This window comes from Ascaphus truei, chromosome 7, assembly GCF_040206685.1.
Source record: "Ascaphus truei isolate aAscTru1 chromosome 7, aAscTru1.hap1, whole genome shotgun sequence".
NCBI classification, from domain to species: Eukaryota; Metazoa; Chordata; class Amphibia; order Anura; family Ascaphidae; genus Ascaphus; species Ascaphus truei.
In genome coordinates, this window is record NC_134489.1 from 59,534,074 (window position 1) to 59,546,720 (window position 12,647).

Below are 12,647 nucleotides of genomic sequence, written 5' to 3' on the forward strand. Positions count from 1 at the left end.
CTCCAGTATAATACCTTGAGGGACTGCGGATCAGGTAAGATCCCAGGCGGGATTGCTGCTTTAGAAATTGTGAAGAGGCGGCGTCCTGACACTGTTAAGGGGTTCAGAATCATTCACATCTGGGTTTTTTTTGTTCGATTAGTGAGGTCAACACACACACACACACAACCAACTATGTAACTAGGACTAATGGTAGTAAGTATAAGTGTACTACAATAAATAAACTGTTATGTAAAAAAAAAAAATGTCCCGGTTTTTCATTTTCAAAATCTGGTCACCCCTAGGTGAAGATCATTCTTCAATTCTTAATAAGTCACCTCTGCTACCCACCAGTCTTTGCTCTGTCCGGCTAAGAACAATCCTGGCTCACCAGTTGATACCCTGCCAGGTGCTGTGTGTGCCTAGTGCTGATTTAGGAGTGAATAATTCTATTTACAATATCCTAAACTTGCTGATAAGAGACCCCACAACTTTTTACTATGCAGCCTCAGGAAATATATATAAATCAGAAATGTTGATTGGAGCAATGTGGAGGAGACGCTTGCAACCTGGGAGATACTTGAGGAGGCCTTCATCCAGATTAAGAAGGGCTGAAGATGAGATATATATGTATATACTGTATGTATGTATGTATCAAGTTTTTGCTCACAATACAAATGTAACTGTATAGTCATTAGAGAAAAGCAAGCACTTTTCCAGTACGTGTGTTGATTTAAATGAATGTGCCTTACAAATAGGTTTGACTTTTTATACCTGCTAGGCTCCTGGCAGTCTTCTAACGGTGGCACCCCTACATATACGCCATGGATTCAACTTGTTCACAGCAAAGATACAATACCTCTGCATATTGTGGGTGTGCATGGCCCTCAAAGGGTCTTCCGTTCAACTGATTGCCATGTACAGTGGCCAAGCTCCAGACAAGGATTTGGGGTAGTGACGTGCAAATGGGCACCCAGTGAGTGTCACTTTTAGCTTCCTATACACTTAATGGATTCCCTAGAGGTTACTGCTTGCTTCATTAAAGTGCTTTAAAAAAAAGAAAAAAAACATTATTCCCACCCCTCCCCCTTCTCTCCCCCCCAACCCCATACCATCTTACCTGTGGGTAATTGGAAATTGAAGTTTGTCTGGGAACTTCTTTGTTTTCCCAGCCTTGTCTGCAGTGATTTCATGTATTGTGCCCAGCAAACACAGGGATTCTTTAGTATAAAAATCTTGTTGAGATTACCAACCGGTTTATATGGGGTTTTATAGTGCTGTTCTCTGCAGGTTTGTGACTTCTGTTCTTGGTTGGGGAGGAAAGAGTCCGGTATCATTTATCTCCTGGTGTAGTTCATGGCAAGTTCATTATGGAAACCTTTGGCAATTATCTATAGTGGCAAGAGTGATGTGAAATCCTTTTAGTGGAACTCATTCATTTGCATTATCGCTTTTAGGGCTTAATGTTCACAGCAGAGAAGGAGAAGAGTAGCCACACTCTTCTTTCAACGGATCCTTAGATCATTTCTTGCAATTCAGTGACACACAAAATAGTACGACGTTTCGGAGACCAATATTACCCCTTCGTCAGGCATCCTTGAGGAAGGGTTAACCTTGGTCCCTGAAACGTTGTGCTATTTGTTGTCTCATTGAATTGCAATAAATAACCTAATGATCATTTGAAAGAAGAGCATAGCTACTCTTCTCCTTTTATATTGTGTACTAAATGGTGGAGGTTAGGGAATTCCGGCACGGAGAAGATACGCACCTCAAAATAACGGGACAAGAAAATAACCTGCAGGGGCCCAGTACTGTTACCTCCTTTATTGGAAGTGTAGTGTTAAACATTATCCGTGTCATTACATTGTGTAGCATATATATCGTTTTGTTAATGGGATAAATGGAAATTCCCTTTTCCAAATTAAACGTAAAATACAATTGTACGGCTGCTTTCTTTTTGCTCTTTGAAAACGGATTCAGGCAAAAGGCCTCATTAAAGGAACAATTCATGCAACTTTTGAAATATTTTTTTATTTTTTTTAACATAGGTGAACCCTGGAGCATTCATTTCGGGTCCAGGGACCCCCTTCTTCCTGAGAAACCTCCAAAGGGGGGTGCTGGCACGTTCCCGCGTCCAGTGGGCCAATAGGAATTCGCAACTGGTGGCATCGCGGCTTCCTGTCGGCTCGCAGGGTGCGGGAGCTTTGAAACTCCACCATTACTTGAACCCTGTGAGCGGAGCAGCTAACGGTATTTCTTACGGAGGCCTGTATCTCCGGAAGTAGGGGGGACCCGGAGCTGAAATTAATTGGGTTAAGCTCCAGAGGGCCCCTGCTTCAGTGCCATGTGTAAAAAAATAAATACATATGGGGGAAAAACACGACTGCAAGGATTGCTGCTTTAAAAGTGCAATCCCATGAAGCCTGTGGGGGGAAAAACCTTTTGTAATCAATTTACCTTTAAATTTGGCTTCCTTAAACAGCACCAACTGCGCTAAAAGCAATAAATGTGGCTTTTTTGTTTCTCTGGCAATAGCAAGAAATAAGGGGCCTCTGGATGTCCGAGTGTTTGTCAATCAAGGGTATCCTGTACCCCATTATCAGAGTGTGTTTCAGCTACCCTGTCCTTATCAGAGAGCCAATAGTGAAAATGTGATAGAGTGGACTCTTGTTGAACACAGTGACACCGGACATATGAGAGCAGCCAGAGGAAATCAACCGCCTCCCAAGTCTCGGCTCACCTGGTTTGCAAACTAATTAATTTCCCAAAATAATGAAAAAATACTTGTAGGTGTCAGAAACTGAATTTAAAAAGTCATGAATCACCCAGATTGACACCTGAGGAAGTGACGTTACCACGAAACGCGTAGGGTCAGAAGTCACGGCGCCTTTGGAGAAAGCTGGTTCCGTGTTGCGTTTCAGACCATCCCCACAGGAAGTGACGTCATCGCGAGAGAGGTCCCCTTCCACTCGTCTGGTTATCTCCACATACCCGCATCCACTCTGGGAATCCCCTGGATATCGGAGGGAGTTTGAGGCATCTTTCCACCCACCTGAGTGTTCACGGAGGACTCGCTTTGCTCTTGTCATCTGTTCCTGTTTGGTCTTCCTCGCCCATTGTTTCCGGCCCTGTTGTCACGGACCCACTGAATGGAATTTCCACATTGATTTGGACCCACTCGACTTTTTCCCCCTTTGGACTCATTGGACAATATCATTTGTTGTGGGCGCTGGTTTGTATTTGTTTTTCTGTGTTCCATCTGGTGTTGTTCACACCAGGTTTCCTGGCTGCCCTGTTACATTTTTATTTACGTCTTGCATATTGTTTATAGCTTTTATATAGGGATAAGCGCTTTGTAAGCACATTTCTTTTTGTGTTGTTTTTAAGATCAGCTTAAGTGGTTTATAAAAACTGTTTACTTATAGGGGATTCTGAAACAGAAATCTGTTTTATAACATCTCTGTATTTATAATCTTTCTTGTGTCATAATTGACACCACAAAGCATACATTCCTGCCTTCTAGGAAGGCGTCCCATGGTCCTCAGTGTCATAGTGCTTCAATCGGGATCTCGTACATGGAGGGCAGAATGAGGAAGATATTAAAGTGTTAAATTGAGTTCAAAAGTAGCTCTGACATTGGAAACACTAGATGGGCCTCAGTGGCCTTATCTGCTCTTTACCTATATGTTGCCATACCTGTGTATTGTGCAGACAGGTTTAAACATCCCCTCCCCATATTCCAGTCTTTCTCCAACACATTAATGTTTTGTTGCATGGCTCTGTAATGCATGTGTATGTTGATGTAATCACTTTCTCTTTGTGGTCTTCATTCTCATTTTCTCCATTCCTGCACGAAATACTGTGTATTCTCCCCAACGTCCCCCTAAGGCCGCGCCTATAGTGCAGTCGATGTCGACGGCGACACGACGGGTGACGTCGCCACAGGCGCAAGTTATATTTCGTCGTCGTCGTCGTGGGTTTCCCGACATTTGATTGGTTCAAGGGCTGTCACTTGAGGCGACAGCCCTTGAAAAATCAAATTTTGCCGGCTACCAGTTTTCGCGACGTTGCTCAGTCGCAATGTCGCCGTCGCGCGCACTATAAGCGCACGCGGCGGAGGCAATGCATTTGTTTTCGGGCGACGTCGCCGGCACTATAAGCGCAGCCTTATTCTGTTCCCTTTTCTCCTCCGCTCCCCCTCCCCCCATCCCTCTGCCTCCACCAGTCCCTTTCACAGCATGTCACTGTGTGACGACCTTTTCAAACCATGTGTCACCTTGACTTCCCATGTGAGGAGCTGAAAGTGAGCCCTGTAAATTGAAGGGTTTATCTGTGACACCGCTTTGTTTATTGTGGGACAGCAGTGCACTTAAAACCCTATTGTTCCACCCACCAAACTGCTGCTATAAATGACACCTTGATTATTACACCTCCGGATACACCTATGGGCTTCAGCCTAAACAACTGCCCCTAATGATGTAGAATGTGTGCATTGTATTGTGGAAGAGAATTACCTGTAATTGAATCCCAATGATGTGTATTCAATGCAGAATCGATGTAGCATAAGTGGAAATATATGGCATGTGTCTATGTTGCTGCAGCACTGATGGAATACAATATACTGGACATAGTTTTACAGGGACAGCAAACCATTACCGGAGGAGCTATGTACTCTGTTATGTTCTCTGTGGTACTGCCGGCGAAAACGTGACCTTCCTTTTCTATTAAGTAACCTTATTGATGCTGATTTTTTAAATGTGTCATCTGAAGTTTTACCAAATACAAGGTATCTTGCCAAATTGGGTTTTATCACATCTTAGACTACTATATTTAAAAAGAAAAAACAGTGGGGTTTTGGGAAAAGCTAAACGGTCTTCTGGTTTGAAAGCAATCCCTCCCAGAAGCCTTTGAGTGTACTGTGTAACGCCTATTATGTCAGTATCTTGTCCCCTGAGCATGATTTGCTCTAGATCAAGGGTGGCCAACTCCAGTCCTCAAGGGCCACCAACAGGCCAGGTATTCGGGATATCCCTGCTTCAGCACTTGTGGCTCAGTCTTTGAGCCACTGACTGAGCCACCTGTGCTGAAGCAAGGATATCCTGAAAATCTGAACTGTTGGTGGCCATTGAGGACTGGGGTTTGCCTCCCCTGCTCTAGATCTCTAGCTTCTGAAGTTACCATAGTAACCTTTGGACTGCTCTGGGCTCTGTGGGGAGCTTCATTGTAACCTCTCAGACACTTAATATTTCAAACCTTCGAACGGAGAAGCAGATTTAAAAAATAGAGTTGAAAAGGGCAAGAATAAAAATAAAATAGAATGCAAAACATAAAAATGGTAATCTGTGTTAACGGCTGCTTTAAAGCTATCAAACCAGCCTGATTTACGCGGGACAATTCAAGTGTGCACCTGTCTCCTCCCAATATACTACTGTCTCCTCTCTATACAGTATGTTGAGGGTTGAGCATTCCGGAAACTTTGTGTAGAGACCCGCCATTCCGATTGTCTTAAAACTGCTAATGAACTCTGCTCTGATTTGTGAGACTTTGTGCAAATATTTCTGATTGGGAATCTTAAAAATGGCAGTCATTTTGATTTTCTAAAAACTGCCATTCAATTCAACCATGATCCATAAAACGGAAACCGTTTTTTTTTTTTAAAACATTGTTTGTTTGTTTTTTTTCCCCAACGGTGCCATTTTTACATTGGCTTCATAGTAAAAGATAGGTTGAAATACTTTTAAAATGTAGGCCCGAAAGCAGATCAACAGCAGCTATAACAAAATATACAAGGTAGGTGTATAAAGGAGAAGCTCAGTGATGGTGTCACTAGGATTGCCAGGTGTCAAGTATTGAACCGGACTATCCTGTATTTGGACACACTGTCCAGTAAAAAATTAGAGCTAATACTGGACATGTATGTGTCTAGTATTACCTCTCTGGACATGGTGACCGGCTTAGGGGGACGTGGGATTTCCCTGAGCAGGGTGACAGCAAGGCTGTTGCTAGGTGACTGGTCAGCTTCCACCATCCTGATTGGCTGCTGCTGGGTAATGCAGCAAATCAGGAGGAGGTACAATATTATTAAGCTCTTTGGGGCAAGTGAAGTCTTCGTGTGAAATCCCTACAGTATGTATGGAGTCTGAGGTCTCTGCCGTTTCATTCCCTGAGGCACTCCCAGAATGCAGACAAACTCTTGTCTTGGGACCAGTGTCAAGGATACTGTTGTACCAGGTCCCAAATTTTCCGAAAACCGGGTAACGGGTACCCAGGCAAAATAAACCATTTTGCCCGGCCGGGTACCTGGTTACCCGGACGGCACTTACCTGCAGGGTGAGGAAGACAGCTTTGGAGGGTGAGGGGGACTGCAGCGACATGGTGGGAGCAGCATCAGATGTCCTGGTGGCGCTGACAACAGCAGAAGTCCATGTTCAGCTGGCGGAAGCCGCAGGAATACAGCACGCAGTTGATGCCGATGGGAGCCGGGGAACCATGTGACCATGTGAGCAGCAAGAGCGTTCCTATTGGACAGCCGGGGAAGATTCCTGAAGCTCCCGCCGGCTGAACACGGACTTCTGCTGCTGCCACCACCACCAGGACATCTGCTGTTACTCCCAGATATCACTGCGGTCTTCCTCACTGGTCTTCCTTACCTTCTCTCGCCAGCTGCAGGTAAGTGTTGAAGTATTTTCCGCTACTCTGAAATTACCCGGAGCCGGTTCTGACCCGATGCCGGTCCCAGCCCCCTGCTGCTGGGTCCGGGTAATTTCCAGGAAGCTGAAAAAGCACCAGGTAATTACCGGGTGCTTGGTACATCACTAGTCGTGGACCCTCCTAAATTTGTCTCCATTTGGCAAACAAGACTACTGCTGTTTGGTTAGGAAGCGAGCGAGAATGTTGTCACTCTGGGACAATTCTTTATTTTGCTTGTCAAAGAACCTGCAGTGTGAGTAATTCTGGGTGTTATCAAGAATAAAAAATAATCTCGACTCAAGGTCACGCAATCTAATGTTTCAGTGACCAAGGGGAGAAAGCTACTTGCGCAAGGTCTCGGAAGTGGGCTGTGATATCATTTCCAGCATAACTACTAAAATGTATTGTTTTAAATAACATATTAAATATTATAAAGTAAACCTAGTTAGAATATAGTTCCTTAGATGCCTTGGGCACCTTTTTTCCCCTCTCGCCTCTTCCGTGGCTCGGTGAATGTTCATTGCACCGGTGATGCTAGAGCCAGACAGAATGTGAGCGCTGTTAGGAGAGCCTCAGTAAGAAGAATGTCTTGTACATGCTGCTGATTTAAAGGTCTCAGATAATGGGTCCCAAGTGTTGAAAATGGCTTGGTTATATAGTGAATTTCTAAAAAAAAAAAAATATTTTCAGCCCCTTTTAGAACCAGAATAGTCAAAGTACACTTCAGATCACTTGTTTACCCTCAATCTTAATTAATGCAAAGAAAATTAACAAGGCACATTAGAATATTTCATATTATGTTACTTTTCTAATTTCTTTTTTTACCATTTGGAAGAAAAAAAAAAAAAAGCTTTTCTGGATTGATCTGTAAGATTATTTTCTTCCATTTGATTCTTACATCTATCTATATTTCATACAAAAAGGAACTTGGAACTGAAATGTCATTTTATTATTCGAAACCATTAAATGAAAGGCAATTTACGGCCATTTAAATCTCCTCTGGAAACCCCAATTACTAAAACGGAACCAGGAGGTTCTGGAGCTAAAAATAGCCCGGTTCTAGCTACGGAGGATCCCGCTTCCAATGTTAGAAATAAACATTTCACTTTAGGTGGGTGCTGGTACTTTAACGGATAACTTTATCCATTCATTTATAACCCTACACGAATGCAGGAAGATACTTGACTCTACGGTATAGAAGAATGGCAGTAGCAGGAAGCTGTTGGCAGAGCCAACCCATCAAGCTATTGATCAGCTTCCATCACAGTGGCCACCTTGGTGCAAAGGGCAACATTCTCAATGTATGACCTCCATAATCCTGCACTGAGTAAGCTGCGGTTTCATGGGGGTCAACAGAGGGTATTGCTATAGGCTCAAGTTTAATGTGATGGTCAGGTTCGTACTGGTTACATTTGCATTCATGCTCCTAAAAATCAGCGTGGAGCAAAGGTGCTTTCAGAACTACAACTCCCAGCATCCCATGCAGCTAAGGGAGGTGTTACTGTGCTGAATGTCATGGTGTCTGTGCTTCTACATTTACCAGTGCGCTGGTGCTATTGTGTATAATATGGGTAACCCCTGCACTGCCACAGATGGCAGCATCAGATTGTCTCTCCCCCCCCCCCCCCCCCTCTGGAAGCGAATGGATTAAGAAAGCTGCAACATGTTTGTATTTGCACAACTGTGTTTTGTACCTTGTCAGTTTTAATTGTCAATGTTATTCGATATGTCTAACACGATTGCTTTATTTCCAGGTCTGGGATGTCTGGGGCACACACTGTGCTTGTGCATATATGTGATATAGAGATATATATATATATATATATATATACAGCATATAGATATCTATATCCCACATACACACACACTTGCACTGTGGACTTTGCTTATTTTTCCCTCTGCACTTCTACTGTAATAATCAGAGCACGCAATGAAAATTACTTGCACAGATTTTTCTTTTAATTGTATTTTTCCATTCTTTTTTTTTTCTCTCTCTCACTCTTGCTCTCTCGCTCTCTCTCTCTCTCTCTCTCTCTCTCTCTCTGCACAAGCACTCCTATCTGGACAGGGAAACCTCCCTTCTGCTGAGAAACATTGCAGGAAAGCCCTCTCATTTGCTGACTAAGGTGATGATGCTTCATCTTTCCATCTGCATGCGGCCCCCTTTTCCATCTGCATGCGGCCCCCTTTTCCATCTGCATGCGGCCCCCTTTTCCATCTGCATGCGGCCCCCTTTTCCATCTGCATGCGGCCCCCTTTTCCATCTGCATGCGGCCCCCTTTTTCCATCTGCATGCGGCCCCCTTTTTCCATCTGCATGCGGCCCCCTTTTTCCTCTGTCGCTAGAATGTCATCTATGAAATGGAAAGAGGCACAGGGGAGCCTGGCCAACCTTAACATCCCTAATCAAATATTCAACACAGTCTAATACACATTCATTAAATATTTATTTTAATAGGTTACAAATTGTATTTTTGTATGGAATGAACAGCTTAAAACCTATAATAATTGTAGGTGCATGGTATAAGCTATTTAGGTATTTTAGAGGTAGGTAGTTTGGCTAAATATTTGTGCTGTTTTGAATTTACAGCTGAGCCCCGTTATAACGCGGTGCTTGGGGTCCACATAATGTGACAGTGTTATAACGGGGATCGCGTAAAAAAAAAAAATTGCTGCCGCGATCAGTAAAATTATCAGACTCGCATGCTGGTATAGATAGTATCACCGTGGGTAAGGTGCATGAGCAGTGCAGACAGAACCTTGGAGCTCTGTATACGACAAGGAGACCGCGGTGACGACTGACATGAGACCACCCTTATCTACATGTTTGTTGGGGGGGGGGGAGGCTGCAAGGGACTAGAGGAATGCAAGAAATATCACGATGTATATATGTATATGTAGGTTAAGCTATGGTGGGTAAAAAAAAAAGTGACAAAAACCCTCCACAGCAAAGCATATAGCAAATGGAAATATTGCTGTATGCTCATTTGCATGTTTTAGGTCTGAAACCCTGCCTTTCACTATTATCACACACCACTTCCACTGCAGCAAGGGATTCTAGGAAATGACATGCAAATGAGCACACAGTGCCACCTTCTGCTTCAAAACCATGATAATGGTGAAAGGTGGGGTTGCAGACCTGTCTAAGACATGCAAATGAGCATACAGTAATATTTCTATTTAATATATATATATATATATATATATATATATATATATATATCCCGTATTAACGTACACAATGGGTCCAGAGCATGTATGTAAAGCGAAAATGTACTTGAAGTGAAGCACTACCTTTTTTCCACTTATCGATGCATGTACTATACTGCAATCGTCATATGCGTGCATAACTGATGTAAATAACGAATTTGTAACAGGCTCTATAGTCTCCCCGCTTGCACACAGCTTCGGTACAGGTAGGGCGCTGGTATTGCTATTCAGGACGTGCTGACAGGCGCATGCGCGAGCTGTCGTTTGCCTATTGGGCTATATGTCCTTACTCGCGAGTGTTCTTAAAGTGAGTGTCTTTAAACGTGTGTGTGTGTGTGTGTGTGTGTGTGTGTGTGTGTGTATGTGTATATGTAGATTTTTTCCCTGGTAAGGGGTACCGGACCAGGCTTTCACCCGGATTTTCAGCTCCCCCTCCTGGGGCTCGCGCATCCCTCTCCGGGCGACCCTCAGCTTGTTGAGCCCCCTGAAGGCGGAGAGCTGCACGGCTCTCATGTCCCCCGCTCCTCCTGCTCCCTACGCTGCTGCCGGCTCCTTCCCTCCTCTATCATGTGGTCGGTCTCCGGCCACTCCATGTCTCTGGGTGAGCGAGATGCTCGGGCTCTCTCCGGCTGCTCCATGTCTCTGGGCCAGTGCTGGGGATGCTCTGCTGCGCCTACAGGCACTGGTCCTAGGATTTACCGTAATGCGCGTACTAGCAGCGCTATCCCCATTGTGGGTGGGGGTGGGGGTAGGGGGGTGTGTTTTCGGTCAGGGGGGGGGGGAAATGTGAAAAAAAAAATTGGAGATGTTCTAATTTGGAAGCCACGCTCAGACTGCATTATAAGCTGATCCACGTTGTAGCGGATCGCGCTTTAACAGGGTTGAGCTGTATAGTGTTTTTTCTATATGGTCTGGATAAAGTTGCAAAATAACCAATAGCAGGTTGTTCTTTTTTATAAACAACTCCGTGTAATCCGCATCTACAGAAAGATACAGTCACCAGTAGAACGGTTTTACTCATTTGCATCCGGTTATAAATTCATATGCTGTTTATAGCTGTGCTGAATTCAAGCATATCTGCTACTTATGTGTATCGGCTTATTCAATGATGCTTTATTATTACTATACACACCATGCAGAAAACAGGCAACGGTTCACCTTTTGAGGACTGACAGTCTTGCCCCAAAAATACAGCAGCTTTTGTTAACCATCGAAGTTAAGGTAAAAATATTTCCAAATATTTAATACTTTAAAAAAAAAAAAAAAAAAAAAGTATAAAAATATACATATGTTTATACATGACACTGTCCTTTCGTTCTAAGGGGACTGACCAATCAGTTTGGAATGAGGGTTTGTAAGTTTTTTTTTTAATACTTTTAAAGTAAGATCACAAGGCAATTCTTACCACAGGTCCCTGCGTTCCATTTCCTAAAGGCAGCTCTTCTCCGCGATGCTGTGACGGTGCATATTTTCCCTGATTAGTGCTCCGTTATATGGCACGCGTCTTGAAAGTGGTTTCTATATCAGCAGCTAAGCGCACTCTGTCCTGCTCGTAATAGCTACATCACTATTTCAGCTTCCTGATTTTCCAAGGACTGCGTAAAAAGCAGCCTGACGCTTTCTTTTATTTGGGGACCAAAGGAAAGCTTGTGTCACCACCCTATTATTATAGCTGCTGATCCTGCCGTCCCACTAATGCTGTGTGACGGGGAAGCCCAATTTAGGACCAAAGTGATTGGATAGCAGTTTTTGCGTTCAAATGAAACTCAAGAGAAAAAAATTGGTATTTGAGATCCTATTTAAACGTTTTGTATATAGAAAGGTGAGGTTCTTGTTGTGTTTTCTCCACCCCAATGACGGCATAGTTGGATATATGCACGTCCCCTCCATGTCATAAAAACTACTATGAGAGCTGGTGAGATACTTCATCTGCACACCAGGCTGCATCTTTACCAGCCTCTGTACGCCAATAAAGAGCCCTCTCCTTTTTTTAAATAGCAGACTGGATCTTCAATTCATTAACTCGGCAGGCTTGGCAAGGATCTAACATAACTACAAGTACAGTGAAGTTCCACTACAAAGGTTACATAGCTATGTGGAATGTAAATGTGTAGTAGACATACTGAGAATCCTTACAAACTGCAGCAAGTTTAGTGTGTGTGTGTGTGTGTGTGTGTCAGCTTATAGAACACAAAATGCTTCTTTATTAGGGATATTAAGTATAATTCTGGAGTTCCTGTTGACATGCGTCACTCAGAAGCTTTTAGTTTCCTCTGGTCTTTTCCCAGTTGTACCCAGCAATTATAATCCCCTCTAAATAATGAATGAAAATGACTTTGCATGGTCTATTAACTGCACGGCTCATATTCTTGCACGGGGAAGATTAACGTAATGCTGCTTCTGCTCCCTTGGTATACTGGGGTCATACATTTTCCTGCAGGTGACGGCTCAATATATTTCTCTAATTGCTAGCTTGTATCTGCACAGTATATATGATCCAGTGGTTTTGCTTGCATTATTGACTCCCAAAATCGACATGGTTGTGGACAGAATAGGTGCTGCTATCCAGTTTTTAAATGACTTCATTGTCTTCCTGCCATTATTCTCAGCCTTTTATCCCTTTTGGAGTGTCTGACTACATCTATAATAAATCTTAGAGTAACAGTGGCACGCTGGTTAAAGTACCTGGGCTTCGGTGCATACATTTTGTGGGTTCACTTCTAGACAGACCCATTTATACTGGGGGATTTTAGGCAAATCACTTTGCGG

General features: G+C 43.5%; 1 protein-coding gene across 9 annotated transcripts in view; it reads left to right on the forward strand.

The window, feature by feature from the left end:
* The window catches only part of RAPH1 (Ras association (RalGDS/AF-6) and pleckstrin homology domains 1), a 140,883-nt gene that overhangs the window by 93,857 nt on the left and 34,379 nt on the right, over nt 1-12,647 (forward strand). For 7 of the 9 annotated variants that reach the window (XM_075608553.1, XM_075608558.1, XM_075608559.1 and 4 more), the window contains one exon: nt 8,721-8,795. The exons of the other annotated variants lie outside the window; for them this stretch is intronic. In XM_075608553.1, the coding sequence (XP_075464668.1) occupies nt 8,721-8,795 (75 nt within the window). The remainder of the gene's footprint in view (nt 1-8,720; nt 8,796-12,647) is intronic. 9 annotated transcript variants of the gene reach the window in all.